Source organism: Pieris napi, chromosome 20 (genome assembly GCF_905475465.1).
Source record: "Pieris napi chromosome 20, ilPieNapi1.2, whole genome shotgun sequence".
NCBI classification, from domain to species: Eukaryota; Metazoa; Arthropoda; class Insecta; order Lepidoptera; family Pieridae; genus Pieris; species Pieris napi.
Window position 1 is genome coordinate 10,678,787 of NC_062253.1, and position 16,961 is coordinate 10,695,747.

The window sequence follows — 16,961 nt, forward strand, 5'->3', positions numbered from 1 at the left end:
AGATCATAAAATTATCTATAAAAAATGTATCAATACTTTTTTCTTACGAGCCACCGTTTCTGAGATATAACAATTCAAAAAGTTATAAAAGTTGTTATCGTCATAATATGCACACGTTTCCACGCCACCTATGAGGTAATGTACTTAGCGCGTTTTTTTAATGTGGTTTCCCCAGTAGGCCTACACCACGGGTCAGTTGTGATCCTGTTTGATGTAAAACTATTGCAAAATAACGGAAATTTTCAAAGATTGGGAAAGATAAAAGCGATGTAAATTAAAAAAAAGTGTTGAAGTTTATTCGTCTTATTCGTAAGTTTCAAATTCTTGTTCTTCTTTGAATAAAAAAATTTCCTTACACGGGAATGATGGGGAACTTCTAGACATTGTTTATAATTATGTTTTGAACAATTTCACAGAAATTCAGCTTGTTGGGACTTTATGTAACTTCGAATGTCTAAATTGACCGGAGTATAAATACTAAATAGTAAAAGAAACTAGAAAGTATGTAGTCTTAACCTGGAGGATACACACTATTATACCGTTCACAGTTCGTTCATAAAAAAGTCATGTTCGACTCCACTCAATACCTTGTCCTACCGACCACGGTCGGTCGTAAAATTTTATTCCTTTAAGTACGTATACACTGCGTTGTAATAACAACTTTAAGCAATTCGCGTAAGGTTGATTTTGCAATAATATATGCTTGTAACATATACTGTTACAGACATACTGTTATAGAAAGGGACAGAAATAGTGTTTCGGGACACTTTCGAGCGTTACTTTTATTCGAGACTGTGCATCTTGGGTTTTTTGTATATATCAATGGTGCATGGTTTTTAATTTAATAATATTTTAACCTTCTCCAAGTATGAAATGCAAGCTATCGATATGAATTTAGTTATGTAAAACAATTAAATAATTATAAATTATGTCGTAAATATAAATTGGTATCTTACATTGAACAACAAGCAATGAAATATGAATGAATGGTTAAAATAATAAAATTATTAAGAAATCAGCTGTTAGAGGAGTATAACCTGTCATGAAGAAGTATAAAACTGAATTCGGTATCCTTGGAGCCACTAGGCTTATTCGGTCATTGTTCATGTAGGATGGATATCTGTAAAAAACAATAATTTAGTAAACTTACTATTACATTGTACCATCTAACATTTTATAATATCATCATCAGACTGAGATCGGACCACGAACGAACAGTCATGGACCCTATAGAGTGTATTCAGCCTTGGTGTAAATATCTATAGTCGAAAACTAAATTTGTATCAAAATAACTATAAAGTTTCAAATTACTCTGTGCATTTCAGTTTAATGTTAAATTATTACTTAATGCTTAGTCAATTGTCAACAAGTTGAGGTTTGTCACTTAGTGTGTTTAGTGTTAGTATTATCATTTACTTTTTAAAATAGATAAATAAGTTAATTCAATAGGTACTATAATTGTATTGTAGAATATTTATATTTCTAATTTTATCTTTAAAATCTTACATTTTTGGTGTTTAGAACTTGTATTGTTTCTAGTGAAGTTTCATCTGACCTTCACAGGTATTTCTCAATTTCCACCTACAAGTGGACTTGAGAAATGAAAAGTTATTTGAATAATGTCATCCTATGTATGTGTGTTAAATGGTAATTAAAGCAACTCACAATTACCTAATTAACTTATACGATTAAGTCGCTAGTTGCCGTGTAATATCTATTTTTTTCGAAGTTAATTTAGGTATTATTTCATCCGCAGACTTTTTAAGTGTGAAATCTGAAACTTGTGTATAACCGTCCCATCAAAAATGCCCAAAAAGCTGTTAAAATTCTTAATAGTGTTCGATAATACTTCTTTACTTTATTTTCCTGGTCAATTCTTATCAGGAAAAGTGTTGATGGAATTACAAGATGACACTCCTGTATTGGGTGAGTATATAAGATAGTTGTAATTTTCCACTAGTGAGTACAAACATTGGTAATGTTTAAATCTTTTAATATAATATGTTTTGCATAAAATTGATGTATGACTTTTATTGTAATGATTTTATATTAACTTTGGAATGTTTTTAAGTGAGCTATTTGACCAATTAATTATTACATGAATAAAATATTATGTGGGTGGTGGAAGGTTAACTACTTCAATGAAATATTTTAGGACATAGATAAAATAAGTTATCTAAAGTCAAATTATATAGTGTTACATATATAGTTTTATTATATTATGATTTATGTTTAGATTGATAATAAAAAAACTATTTTAGGATTACATTTCCATGTGATTGGGGAAGGAGTAGTGAGAGTGGGCTCTGGTAGACATGAGAGATTATTTGACAAAGAAAATTATATTGATTTTAGAATGAGGTTGTTAGGGGAACCAGGTAATAAATATTTTATGAGAATATCTTAATGTCTTTCCAAAGCTATCTATATCATAGTAGAACTTCCTTACCCACAGGTCATAGCGCATCTATATTGTCACCGGGCATCCACAGTTTTCCATTTAAATTAGGTTTGCCAATGGGCCTCCCTTCCACATTTCTTGGAACACATGGCTGGGTACAGTATTTCTGCAAAGCTGCATTAAGAGAGCCAAATGGATTAACACACAAGAATCAACAAGTTTTTATAGTTATGAATCCTATTGATCTTAATTTGGAACCTCCTGTTTTGTCAGTAAGTACTTTTTATCATTTATATCATCTTCAAGATTATTTTATCTTGAATATTAATTTTTTTTTTAAATATTGTCTGAAACATTATGGATTCATTGTAAAAATAATGATAGCCTTACATTAGGCAGATATTTGTGAAAGTAGAAAATTGGTTTCTAATTAAGTCATTTGTTCCAGACTATTAAATGTTCATATGCCATGTCATGTATAAATTATGTAAAAAAAATGACTGAACTTCTGAAATGCCAAGCTTTTCGACTTCATTTTATTGAATTTTTTAAAATAATATAAATAAAAACTTATATTATGAAAAAAAAAACGAATATTTGAAAGGCCTAGAAAACATAGTCAATAGTGCATATAAATAAATATAGGGTTTCCTTTTTTATTTTAGCAAGAATTTGAGTTGGAAGTAGAGCATAAGCTTGGTGTGGGATGTGTGGGTGGTGGGTCTGTCCGTTGTCGCGTTTCTTTGGATCGTGGCGCATATATACCTGGGCAGAGTGTTGTGCTATCTGCACATATTGTCAACAATTCAAGAACAGCACTAAGGTGTACAAGAGCAGCGCTCACAGAGGTATAATTTTGTGTGACTTACATGATACCAATAAGAATATTAATTAAATTCCACAATAAATTTTTAATGGAATGTATTTCAAATTACCCAATTTAAATACGGAGTTTATGAATGAATGGATAAATATGGCATTTAATATTTTTAATAATGCTCGTTGACATATCATATTTAATATTATGTTACTAGTCAATAAATCAATAATGTCAATGTTTCTTATTTTGAAAACTGCTTAATTCCTCCAATTCCATGGACAGGTACCAGTTAAGCATCTAGTGTGTTTGCTTCTTACCAAAAACATATTTTGCAGACAATTCAATACATTGCCCATGGCAAGGTGGCAGCGCGTGAGGTCCGCGAATTATCTCGTTTGGCGCACGGCAAGACTCGGGCAGGTGAAACAGACCGGTGGCGAGGGGAATTACTCTATGTACCACCCCTGCCGCCTACTAATCTCCGTGGGTGTCATTTAATATCAGTGCAGTATGACGTCTTTGTAAGTACATATTTCTTATGCTTTTTAACTTTTCATTACAATAAATGTAAGAAAGCAAATATCTAATATTTCTAGTAATCCAGTGCCAAGTAGAGTTTTAAAACTTTTGCGAGCATAAGTTATAACTAATAAAAAAGTTGGCACCCTTTTAGATCTCAATTTCTTTATCTACAAACACATTCAATAGATTAGAACACAAAATAGTATGCAATATGTTGGTTACTTTTCTCCTAAATTCAGGATTTTTAAATAAAGATAAATTTTTGTTGCTTACAATATATATGAGAGTGTAGCTTATATTATGTTTATTCATTGTAAAAAATCTTTTAAATTACAGTTTATTATTGAGCCGAAAAGTTTAGAAAAAGAAATTAAACTACAGTTACCCATATTGCTGGGCACCTATCCATTCCGTGATGATGATGAAGAGGCACATCCTCCTACTCACTACCCTAGCACTCTCCCCATTTTTAGACCTTGGCTTAATGAGAAACAGACATAATATATGAAAACCTCATGGAAAAAGAGGTTGATTATGCATTTCAATTAGTTATTTTTCAAATTCTATAGAAATATTTTATAAACTGTTTAAAAAAACACAATTCAGAATCTTTTTAGCCCTAAGTTTTTTAATACTATGTTGGCATAAGTTTGTATACCTTAATTTGTAATGTTTAACATTCCAATAATTCAGACATTTCCATTATTTAGACCTAGTGCCATTTAGTATGATAACAATTTTTTATATTCTCTTAAGAGGTATGATAATATTAATGATGTACTTATATGATTAAATCATTTATTGGAATTTTATAGTTTTCTAATGACGTTGTATATTAACCTGTGATATATTTTCCGTCCATTTGTACTCAACTTATTTACATAAGAATTTTTTATTAATTAATAAATATTATTACTAATTTTGTAGAAAAAAGTTTTATTTAATCAATGACAATCCACTACTTCTATAATTTTATTAAAATAACAGCATTTTACTCAATGAGTGGAATAAAAGATCTATTTGTATATTTCCGTAATTTTAATTAAATGAAAGAAGGAACTGTAAACTGCTCATTTTATTAAGGCAACAATTCAAATGTATTTAAAAAGGTTTTTTTAAAGAGCACTAAGATAAAGTTCTGGGACCAAGATATGAATAATTAAAGATTATTAGGACTGAATGATGGGTGAAATATGTAATTTACAATTAACTCAATAAAACTTTATTTTTCAATTGTTTTCTTCAGAAGATACTAATTGGAAATCCTAAAACTGTCAAGACAGGTTGTATAATGATAGTAATTACAAAATAAAATAGTTTTGTTACAACTGAGCTATCATCATTTCTACTGATTTTTCTTAAAACTGAACTTTAGTAACAAAGTTGTACCACTTCTGCCAATGACATGAGGGTAGGCTTTGTAAAAAGGGTTGTTACAAAAGTCAAGCGAGCTTGTTAGCCAGAGCCAAGTGAAGGCCGGCGAGTTGCGTAGTCCACTTATCAAGGGCAGAATATCGCGCTGCGCCGCGGGTACTACTTGCTAGTTCCAGCACTGAGTTCACTTGATCGATGCGACCGCTAATAGTACTGAAAAGTGACATTGGAAAATTAGAAGCATCTATAATCAAGTTATTTTCAGTTGTGTTTCGCGTTTGAATTACATAGCATTTGCAGTCTGCTAATTCAGTTACATATTTTTTAATAAATTTATTTAATATTTGAAACAGTTCCTGCAATAATCAGGTAAAAATTAAAAATGAAAAGCTATTAATTGATTCTATATATATACTAGAACTATATATATACACTTACTTATCAAGTATGCACGTCACAAGGAGGTTCTCCACCTCTTTCTCATCAATATTTAATTCTTTAGATATAAAAGGAATATGAATCCTAGTGTATGGACCAATTAGCTTGATCAAAACTTGAGTTCTGATGTTTCGTAAGAGATCCTCAATGTGTTCCCGGATAAAGGGATCATCCATTATATTGTTTCTATTATGTTTGAGAATAGACTCAAATTCATTTATGTCATTATTCTGATATGCCATCACTAAATTTGTCATTGCGAGTATTTCTGGATCATTTTTGTATGGTTTTGCTTCTTGAGAATCAAATGGATTAATGCCAGACTTCATAAGCCTAAGATAAAGAAAAACTTTTGTAAATTTGACTTATTTAGAAATAATATTAAAAACTAAAATAATAATAAATGAGAATTTGTCTATTTGTAAAAATATGTTTTGCTACGTGATCAGCTTATAAATTATATGAGAAAGATATATGATGTGCGATGTATATGATATAACACTAATAAACAGCAAAGATTGTATAATAGGGTAATTAAGCTAACTTACATGTTAGCCAGTACTAAATACTTTAGACAGGTTGTACGACGTGGACTTCCTGATTCATCATAATTCTTAAACGCCTCAAAGAAGTCTGTATGGGCTTTTTCAAACTCTCCTTCACGCAGATGCATTTTACCACCACATTCTACAAAATGCATCAGATTTTTTTTAATTAAAAGTCTCTTAAATTTACAGTACATCTGTAAAATTTAAGAGACTTTTAAGTATGTAAATTTTTTAAAAGGTCAGGTTCTACCCAATTACAATTGCATACCTCTTATAACTCCCATGATGAGTGGATGTGGTATGGCCGATTTGATATGCAGTGATTGTTCATAAAGCGCTTTTAATTTCTTATTATTCTTTTGTGCTGTGTACATTTGTATTTCTAAAGCATAGATTTCTAAAAGTTGTGTGCCTTTCTTAAGGTCATCCTCACCATCATCTGTCTGAAAATTTAAAGTCCTTAAGTGTTAATACTATTACAAAATAGATACATATTCACATGAAATACTTATATTTCCGATATTATATATGGACTATAAATCTAGATTGGAGTCATTTTGAATTGAGAAACAAGTAATTAATCTACAATATACCTGACAGCTCTGATGTAGTTGCTTAAGAATCTTAGCTAATTTATTAAAATCTCCTCTGTCATAATACAATTTTCCCAACTTAGTATTTGTTTTAAACCAAAGCCTATCATTTTTTGCATCCTTTAATGCTTCAAGAGTAGTTTCATAGAAGTCTTGAAGAAGCTCCATCTGTAAGAAATACTTGAGTTTGATAGAGTATTTAATTATTGTAGTTTAACAAAAGAATATATTGCAATTGTGATTATGAATTTGTAAATATAAATAATTAGGATATAGAAGGTTCACAAGCTTTTTAAAAAGTGGTAACAGCACCGCAATGTTGTGTCTGTCTCATGTTGATTTAATATTATATTTTAAAAGAATACTATACTTACAGTGTTGAAAATTTATTCTACTTTATTTTTGATCCAATAATTGTAGTAAATATACTTACATTTCTAGACGTGGAGATGTAATCAAGGATTGAATTAATTGATTTTTCAGAATGATTTCTTGTAACTGCACTCTTAATATATGTAAGAAGTTGTTTATATCTTGTCATCATCTCCATGAAATTTCCCTATAAAAATACAAGTATACTGAAATAGAATTTAAGTAAAATATTTAATCTTAAGTAAAAAAATCACTTACCAATTTAAAATTTATTTTAATCATTTGCTTAAGAGCCTTAAACCCCCATTCTCCCTTCTCCCCGCCTTCAAGCTCTAAAACTTTTTGGAAACTCAGTAATGCCGCAGCTGGTTCATCTTCTTTTAGAGCTTTACTGTTGTAGTATTGGTTCTCAAGGTCTACATCTGGTTCCGAGTTACTGTCCTCAGAATACTCCTTAAAAATAGTTAAGGTATAAATATCTTCTTCTCAAAGATAACTCAAAAGTGTTAGCTTTATTATTCAGAGCTTGCTAAGCTCGAAGTATAGGTAAGTTTTCTAGAACGATATTGGTTTAGAATATCATAATGCAAAATATGATATTCTATTCTGTATTCCAAGAATTCATGGGATATTTACCAAGCCATAGTCCTCCTCCTCTTCACACATGTAATCGTCATCGTTGTCAGACATTATGAGGCGAACGCGCGCTCTAACAATTATCTACAATACAGTGCCTGTGTCTTTGTGAATACTAGTGATACAACTGCAATTAAATGTCTATCATTTTGTGTTTAAAAAGTATCAAACGAAAGGTTATGTGTTTGACCTACCTATGATAAATTAAATATCACATGAATTAGTATAAATAAAGTATTATTATAAAATATTAAGTCGGCATTCAGAGTACAGTATTGATAATGTGATAGTTGATAGTTGATACTTATTACTTGAAAGTAATGAGATTGAGAATTGACATTAAGAGGAAATTGGAAATGTCAAATCACATCGTGATTTTAAAGAGATAATATATTTATATGCCAAAAATGACATTCGACAATCCAAAGGCACCAAATAACTATAGTCGAATTTTTAATTAGACGAAGTCAACTGACGTTTACGGTGTTGTCAGTTTTTAATGAAATAAAAATAGTGTTGTGACAAAGTAAAAACCCCTTGCCTTTTGCTTTATCCTTTATTGTATTATAATGTATTATCTTCTTTCATAATCTATAATAATATAAAGATGTAATATGTTTATGTACATATTTTATTTTTAACCAGCTTATCCCTTTATTTCCTTTTAATGTCTTTGTTTATTTTTTTTCGCGTGTAGTTTCCCAATCTTTTACTTGAAACTGGCATAAAGTTGAAGCTGTTGCCATAATATTAAAAAAAAAAAAAAAAAAAAAAAAGTAAAAACCCTTGAATTAATGATCGGTGATGGCACTAGTCGCCGCGCCGCGCTTTGTAATAAGACGTCAAAAAACTGATTGTAGTTACATAGTACTAGTACCTAACTTATATCAGAGCACTTTTATACAATTTTGAAATAGAAATAATATTCTTTTATTGTTTGAAATGATTGACTATTCACACTCATTGTTCATTCATCTGATTGAACAAGAACTGGGGGTCTAGCCATATTGGTGTCGAAAAGTATTCTACATACACTACCGCTTTTGCGTAATCGTACTGTCGAAAACGCTTCGTTCGTAGCCAAGAGGCATGTCGATACATTACCGCAAAGTCGACAGCGTAGATGCGAGCTGCTGTTCGTAGCACCTTATTCCGTCATATTGTCTCTGGATTAAATGTATTCCTAATGTCACTTTTATAAACAAATAAAAGTTAAAACTACAATATTATTGTAAATTTGCAATAATTGCAAATTCCAATTATTGGAAGCTGCAAAAGGGACATTAGAATGTCAGCAAGGTCGGAACAATTTTCGATTTAAGTGGAATTTACGGAAGGTGCAAAGTGAATATATGAATTTAATTGCATGTTTAAATTAATTATGGTTTGTTTCATGTTTTCTCAGAAATTTAAGGCTACAAATAAATACAATATTTTGAAATTGCATAATCGCGCTATATAATAATAAGTAGTACTCATACTTTGATATTTTATGGATTTGATCTTACAACTAATCTGCAAAATGAAGAAGCAACATATTTTGTTACCGCTTAGAAGAAACAATAGAAATTGTACTGTGGATTGATAAATAAAGAGTGAAAATAAGGATGACTAGAAGTTGATAAGGAATAGAAGGATAGTCCAAGGAATTAAAAAACAATAGAATAAAAACATAGTGTGAACACTGAAATTAGAGTTTGATTTAAGCTTTAATTAGGTTTGGTGTTTGTGCTTGAACATTTTTAATGTCAATTTGTAAGCAGATTTATATATAAGTGTAGATTTTATTAGTGATTTGCTACTAGTTGGAATTATCTCCGTTTATGTCCAACAAACAATTTCAGTTTATGTTAGAGTCATAAAGGTTTATTGTTTATAATAAATTTATACTTTTAGAAAGTGAGCATTGAAAAGCAGCAAGTAATCAATGAAATGAAAAGAGGGATTAATAAAAATTATAAAATAGAAACTTAGTCTGGTATGAAATTATAACCCTTACTCAACCTTTGATTCCATATTGATGCTCCAACATCTTAGATATAAATCTAATCTAAAAGTTAATATTTATGTCTATTAACTTTTGGTTATATTAGTGATTTGCTACTAGTTAATATGTAAATGCAAAATCTGTTTAAGTAAGAAATGAATAAACATTGTATGTTATGTATTTGTCAGTTTTATTTTTGGTAATTTACCTGTCTTCTTTAGTAGGAAAAGCCATTAAAGTGGTTAACAATATTAGTTTATTTTACAAGAATATACAGATAATGCATATGACCCGTACCTACTAACAGTTAGGAATATTAAACAAATAGGTAGCAAAATAAAAATGTTTCAGTTATGGTTATTTTTTATTAAAATAAGGCACCAAATATCTTCCTTAACATAATGCAGTCTACATAGAAAAATAAGCATATGTAACAACTTATTAAACAATACAGACATTACTACTGAATACACACAGGTGCACCAAATTCAATGCATTACTACCTAATGTAGATGTATTCAATTATTCATATTTATATATGTAGATAATTAACTAATAAATGTAAGTGTTAGTTTGCAGCAATGTCAATATCATGTTTATGTGCTGTTATATACCAAAAAAATTTCAATTCATAAAACCTAACGTTAGATGTTGTGATGATTTCATAAAATTACTATGATACCTACAGTTACTATGAATACATCCTGGGCGATTAAAAAAACAGTGATTGTTTCCTTAACACAACAATTGTAAATAATAATAGTTTTTTTAAAGATATAATTCTTCCCAAAATCTACAAATCTAGTTTGTTTATAATAATATCTCATTAACATTCAAACTGCTGAACTTATTAAGATTAAATGTGGAAGAACATAGTTTCAGTTACTGTTTCCTGTTCATGAGGTAATGTTACTTAACCAACCATTATTTCATACTCCACTTGTCTTATTTTTTACATTATTCATAAAATGCTTCATTCCCCATTTTCAGGTACATAATATAACACTTAAATTAATAAAAGATAAGACTAATAAAACTTGTCCATTTGTGGTTTTTTTTAATATTTTTAGTTGTCTTATTAGCTTCTCTTTTTCTGAAAAGAAAATATTTTAGTTAGTACTTTGATCAAATAGAAAACTGACAAACCAAACTGAGATCGGTCCAAGGTTTGTTCAATAGGTAACTTTAATATTAAAACTCTTTACTTAATTCTAAACTTAAAAATATACTTAATTTGTCACTTTGCTGCTTATTGTCAATTAAAGTTTTTAATAACCAAACAATGTCAGTAACTCTCAAGGGACTTGAATTCAAACTTCTAATTCATTAACAATATTATAATAACTTCTCTAGTATATTGACTTAGTAAATAATTAAAGAAAATATCTGCTTACCATTACTTAGTATTGCTCACTAGATTTTATATTTCTTAAGTTCATAAAGTATAAATCCACTTTTTTGATTAATTTAAATCAATATTATATCATTATCAGCTTCTATTATAATTACAATAAAATATATTTAGAACTTCTAATTATGTTCATTAGTGACTGCTTTCTCATCTGAAATATACAAATAAAATGTACAATCATTTTACTTTGTGATTACATAATATATGCAATATTAAATGGTATATGTATTTTTCAAATTAAAGAACAATTTCATGAACTTACATGCAATATAAATATCAATAAAAGATATCCAATATAACTAGGATTTACCTCTACTAATTTGCTGATTTTCTTGATATTTTCATATTTATCTGTGTCTATTATGTTATCCTCGCATTGATTCATAGAAAAACTAAAACTCTCAACTTAAAAATATTAACTCTAGTTTAAATTATTACAATTACACGAGAACGTTAAAAAAAGACAGATAAAAAAAAAATAGAAACCATTTCGTTAAAACGTCCAAAATATGACATGTTTTTAAAACGGTAGTCATTAAAGATGGCAATAGTTGTACTGAATTATTGCAAACAGCAGCTTTTGAGATCACGCTAAAACATGGCGGAGAAACGCCGTTTTTTCTACACTGCCGAAACATTAATTGGTCGTTGGCTACCGAATAGCGTAAGCGTTAATGTGTGTCTTTTCGTAGCACTGTCATGGCGTCGCTTATTGTATCCCGACTCACGCCTTTAGGGCCTAGGCTACCGACTGTCGACACGAGCTGTCATTTTCATACAAATTTAGTTTTCGACTTTCTACATACACTACCGTTAAGCCATCTTGGCTAGACCCCCTGAACGCATCACTATTACTTTAAATATGGCAACATTATTTTACAAAGTGACATTAGCTACTGTCAGTTGGCTTCGTCTAATTAAAAATACGACTATAGATCAAACAATAATATCGAGAATTTTTACTTTAAAACTATTGCCATGAAAAAAAAATTTGAGAACGTTAATTGATTATAAGTTTTTACAGCAAATATTGGTCATTTATTTGTTTTTATTTATTTACACTTCGTTTTATTTTTATTAAAAATGAATATTGGTTATTTAGCAACGTAAACACAAGATAAATTGATAATATTTATGGAACTGACAACCACTACTATTAACTATAGCTGACAATGGAGGAGAAAACGCAAAGCTATAGGTCTACCAGAATCTGATGGCAAAAATTTTTTTTAAAAATTAGCGATTTTCATATGGCAATAAAAGAAAAATTTCATCTGTGAACTGAAATTTCGAGGAATTGTTTTTGGTTTGGCTACAAATTTCCTTTAAAAAGTGATGAAAATGTCGAAGAAACCTCTTCGATCGCAAGCAAGACATATTGTTTTCAATGTTTATCAAACATTGAAAGATGCAGAACATACACAATCATCGATATTGAGCCATGTGCAAGCGTTGACTGGTTAGTAGGAATGACACGTCTTGATACTTTGGTTTATGGGATTTTTCGTGTGTATTATATTATGTACTTATACTAAACTTTGGTTTATTTTAGGGGTTTCTTATACTACAAATAAACTTGGATAGTTTTGATTTAGAATTGATCAGAAACAAGATAAATGAGTTTTGCACTGTTTCTTTCTCTCAAATACGGATCGATGAATAGCGAAAATCTTGTGAACATGTAATAAAAATTGAAAATCAGTTCATAGAACAAGATCGGTTAATTAAGATTCAGAAGAAAGATTTATTATAAATACAGCGTTAAAGACCTTTTTATGGATGTGCAGTATTTGGAACCATTTTCAAGTTCTTAATTAATTAATAAACTCATGAACAGAGTAATTGGAGTTTTCATCTAAATTTCAAACCCCACATTCGCCACATTTTCAAAAATTATCATTGGATAAATTTTTATATATTTTGCATGTATCACACACAATCAGCCGCTATAAGGAAAATAAAGTATCAAAACGTTTTACTCCAATTTCCCCAGTATTGCTAGCGTCAATTTCTTTTTTCCCTTTTTGCCATCAGATCCTGGTAGACCTATAATTGCAGATGTCGCTATCATCGCTTGACCCATAACAATACGCTGTCAGTTTTCAGCAATTTTTACGTAAATCTTAGGTACGATTTAGTGAATCGTATAAGGTGTTTACAAGTGAAAACTACTGAATAAGGTATTCGACATGGACTGTTCCATAATTAAAAGTAGAGTTGAAGACCCGGTTATTTAAAAGGAAGAAAGATCTTGTCACGAAGTAATCATATTGGATATTTTTCAAAATTCATTAAAAAAATTTTATGCGGATAGGGATGAAGAATTTTATCAATCATATTATGTTAAAAGTATTGAACAAATTTTATGTGGAATATTTTAAAAAGGCCCTACTTAGTAAATAAGTGGAGAAGTCATTAGTGCAATTCACTTTAGAAACCAATTATGGGCTGAACTGAAAAAAGATCCTACAAATATAGTTGTTCAAGCACAATATACTACTACAAGAGATACGGTCAAAAGGAAAATAAGGGAAACTAAAGATAATTACTTCTCCAATGAATTTATTAAACACGCTAAAAACCCGAAAAAAATGTGGAGTCTAATAAATAAATTGGCTAGTAACAAGCTAAATAAAGATTGCACACCTTCCAAACTTATTATAGACACTAAAGAGTTAACTCAAACAACTGATATTTGTGCTGCTTTTAATACATACTTTTCTACCATAGGGCTAAAACTAGCCAATGAAATACCAACACAATTTCACATTAATTTTACACTAGCACTTCCTCAAAGTCTTAACTCTGAACTATCTAACTTTAATCCATGCACAACACTTGAAATCACTAATATAATAAAAACACTAAACACGAATTGTAGTACTGGAATAGATGGGATCAATAATAAAACAATAAAATGTGTAATTGATCATATTTCTGAATATCTCTCGATCTGCTTTAATAAGCTGCTGCATAAAGGTGAATTTCCGGATTCTCTTAAAAAGGCCAGAGTTGCTCCTATCCATAAATCTGGCCCCAAAACCGAACCCGGCAATTACAGACCAATATCTATTCTACCTACAATATCAAAAATATTAGAAAAGATTATTTACTCACGACTTGACACTTACTTGCAAACTAACAATTTCATTTTTAAACGCCAATATGGTTTTAGATCAAAAAGCAGCACTTTATCAGCCACAGCCGATCTCGTTAGCGACATAAAACAAAATATTGACTCTAAGAAAATGGCGCTGGGTGTCTTTATTGATCTGAAAAAAGCGTTTGACACCGTAAGCCACAACTTATTGCTTAAAAAATTAGAATGCATAGGAATAAAAGATTGTGCACTAAAATTATTCAAATCTTATCTATCAAACAGAACCCAGATAGTAAAAATAGGTAATGCTCAAAGTTCAGAAATACCAATAACATGCGGCGTCCCACAAGGATCTATATTAGGTCCATTGTTATTTTTAATATAATATATTAACAACATTCACGAACTCGGTTTACACGGCCGAATCACTCTCTACGCTGATGACACCTGCTTATTTTACTTTGGTTCAAATATCCAGACTTTGGTTGCTCAAGCTCAATCAGACCTAAATGTTCTATCTTCTTGGTTTCAACAAAATCTTCTAACAATTAATATTTCTAAAACATCTTATGTAATATTCAAGGCAACAAATAAACTCATTCCTATCTTTCAACCGCTTAAAGTTCAAGACGTTGAAATCAATAACAAAAAATGGGAGAAATATCTGGGTCTTAGAATGGATACAAATTTAAAATGGAACTTTCATATATCACACATAATTACCAAACTAAAATCACTTATAGGCAGATTTTGGTCAATATCTAAATGCATTCCGCAATCTGTACGTCATTTGATCTATAATTGTTTAGTCAAGCCACATTTCATATACCTAATTGAAATATGGGGTACAGCATGCAAAAACAAAATTTCTACAATACAAACACTACAAAATAAATTAATAAAAGCACTATTCAGATACAATTTTTTAACACCTACTAATAAAATCTACCAAGAAACTAAAATTATGACGATTAAACAACTATATGTTTATAGTACCTGTATCCTTATTAAAAAAAATTTAAATAACTCTCTACATAGTAACTTATCATTTAATAAAATCAAATACACCACTACACGCAATACTCGTCGAGCGAGTTTGCTTATCTTGCCAAAGCCGCGCACAAATTATTTAAAGAGATCTATTAGGTATGAGGGTGTGCAATTGTTTAATCGGTTGCCGTCTAAGGTTCGTAACATTAGCGTGTTTGATCAGTTCAAAAGGGCATTAAAGACACACATCAGAATGGGTCCATTAGACTAAAATTGGGTTAGCTGATGACGACGTGTATGATGTATCTCGTTCGTATATACTTAATATTAAATTTCTCATGTAAATAAAAAAATAATTTTTGTAATGAGAAATAAAGTTCTTTAAACATAAATATATTTATAAGAATTACTTAGAAAAAATAAAACTCACTGATTACTTTAGACTTTTATTTTACAATTCCTTCTTTAAAATTACATAGCATAACACAATTGAATCCACGGTCAGCCATTATTGCATCTTTTTCATCACTAACAGCTGAAAGGGAACTTCTTTCAGTTATTTGGCGGTCACTGGTAGATCCTGTATATCCATCTGAACAAAATGATACAAGACAAACTGAACGAACGCCACAAGGTGCACCCACCAATAATTTTATAGTGTTATGGTGTTTTTAGCTACTAAATGTTGCTTGTTGGCTTGTTGCGCTGTAGGGTTTTTTGGTTTTGATATGGGTATTTCTGTTCCATATATTATCACTCTTATGATGTAATTGCTTACATAAATCGGTAACGATTCGAAAACGATGCGCCCAAATTTGGGGTTGCGGGGGTGGTGAAGAGGGGGGGGAGGGGTGTAGTAATCACCCCTCACAAATTTTGCGCGCCGGAAACAAAAAAAAAATTAAAAATCTCACCTATTTATCTAAATAATAATTGTTTATTCAGCCCTCGGCAACTCGGCTTCTTGGTCGGCGACCAAATATTCATATACTAACCTAACCTAACCGATCTAAATAATATTTGTTTTTTTGGACAGCTCCGGCGCTACGGGAAATGCAGCCCCTCCACCCTTGCGTACCAAAGCACAGGCATTTTATTCAAGCCTCCGCAACCTCGGCTTTTTGGTCGCCTTTGGCGACCAGCCTCAGCCGCTACAGCTTTCATAATGCCTGTGCTTTGTTACAGCGGGTGGGGGCTCCTCTTCCTCCGCGCCTCCGATTATTTATATACACTCTAGGGGTAAGGTAGACAAGACCACGTGGATAGTGGGGTGCTCTGATTCGGTTTTGGGTACTTTTTGAATAATTTAAAAATTTTCGGAACCATACACTAATTGAAACATGAAGTTAATGTAATGTATGTACATTTGACAAGTAATGATTAAATTAGGTTCAACTATAAAATTAAGAAATGAGAAAATAATCGATCCGATTAATTTACCGAGAATGACACATCTCTTATAACCAATAGAAAAGTAGATAATGGTGGATTGTTTACAAATTTCAATACATTTCACAAAACTTTATTTTTTTTTAAAAATACTTTGACGCATTTCCGGCAGCTAAAATTACTTGGAGGTGTTCCAATCAAGGTCCCCGAGACTCCTGCATAATCAGTATCATAAGATTCGAACGCATTATTTTCACACCCAACCCAAACTGTGATTGCCATTATTATAACAACCGATTGCTGCGCAGCGAGGTATTTTTGGAGAAAAAAAGGTTTTACCTTGTTTTATAATAATAAAGTAGGGATTTGACGTTTGTTTA

At 30.5% G+C, this 16,961-nt stretch overlaps 2 protein-coding genes across 8 annotated transcripts; one reads left to right on the top strand and one right to left on the bottom strand.

Annotated features, from left to right (window-relative positions):
- The first annotated feature begins 1,381 nt into the window (after window positions 1-1,381).
- Window positions 1,382-4,665, top strand: LOC125059647 (arrestin domain-containing protein 4). 3 transcript variants are annotated; one of them, XM_047664162.1, is made up of 7 exons: window positions 1,382-1,398; window positions 1,757-1,926; window positions 2,262-2,378; window positions 2,456-2,673; window positions 3,067-3,249; window positions 3,557-3,742; window positions 4,080-4,665. In XM_047664162.1, exons 2-7 carry the CDS (start codon window positions 1,806-1,808, stop codon window positions 4,242-4,244), a joined length of 990 nt encoding a protein of 329 aa, XP_047520118.1. In that variant the 5' UTR covers window positions 1,382-1,398; window positions 1,757-1,805; the 3' UTR covers window positions 4,245-4,665. The 3 variants fall into 3 exon arrangements, with proteins under 3 accessions (XP_047520118.1, XP_047520117.1, XP_047520116.1); XM_047664161.1 differs by lacking the exon at window positions 1,382-1,398 and adding an exon at window positions 1,456-1,647; XM_047664160.1 differs by lacking the exon at window positions 1,382-1,398 and having other exon boundaries at window positions 1,456-1,926.
- A 138-nt stretch (window positions 4,666-4,803) lies between these two features.
- LOC125059646 (COP9 signalosome complex subunit 2) lies at window positions 4,804-8,033 on the bottom strand. Of its 5 annotated transcripts, none has more exons than XM_047664155.1 (9): window positions 7,899-8,033; window positions 7,705-7,831; window positions 7,327-7,521; window positions 7,130-7,255; window positions 6,697-6,864; window positions 6,372-6,546; window positions 6,104-6,242; window positions 5,556-5,888; window positions 4,804-5,330 (listed from the first exon to the last, which is right to left on the bottom strand). In XM_047664155.1, the coding sequence occupies exons 2-9, from the start codon at window positions 7,756-7,758 to the stop codon at window positions 5,186-5,188; spliced, it is 1,335 nt and encodes a 444-aa protein (XP_047520111.1). In that variant the 5' UTR covers window positions 7,759-7,831; window positions 7,899-8,033; the 3' UTR covers window positions 4,804-5,185. The 5 variants fall into 5 exon arrangements, with proteins under 5 accessions (XP_047520111.1, XP_047520113.1, XP_047520112.1 ...); XM_047664157.1 differs by having other exon boundaries at window positions 7,705-7,819; window positions 7,899-8,021; XM_047664156.1 differs by having other exon boundaries at window positions 7,705-7,845; window positions 7,899-8,001.
- Window positions 8,034-16,961: the final 8,928 nt, after the last annotated feature.

Coding starts and splice junctions, on each gene's coding strand:
- LOC125059647 (XM_047664162.1), top strand. CDS start 1,806: ATGCCCAAAAAGCTGTTAAAATTCTTAATAGTGTTCGATAATACTTCT. Junction 1,927..2,261: donor AGATGACACTCCTGTATTGG/GTGAGTATATAA, acceptor AAACTATTTTAG/GATTACATTTCCATGTGATT. Junction 3,743..4,079: donor CAGTGCAGTATGACGTCTTT/GTAAGTACATAT, acceptor TTTAAATTACAG/TTTATTATTGAGCCGAAAAG.
- LOC125059646 (XM_047664155.1), bottom strand. CDS start 7,758: ATGTCTGACAACGATGACGATTACATGTGTGAAGAGGAGGAGGACTAT. Junction 5,889..6,103: donor TATTTAGTACTGGCTAACAT/GTAAGTTAGCTT, acceptor TCTTTATCTTAG/GCTTATGAAGTCTGGCATTA. Junction 5,331..5,555: donor GTGACGTGCATACTTGATAA/GTAAGTGTATAT, acceptor GTCACTTTTCAG/TACTATTAGCGGTCGCATCG.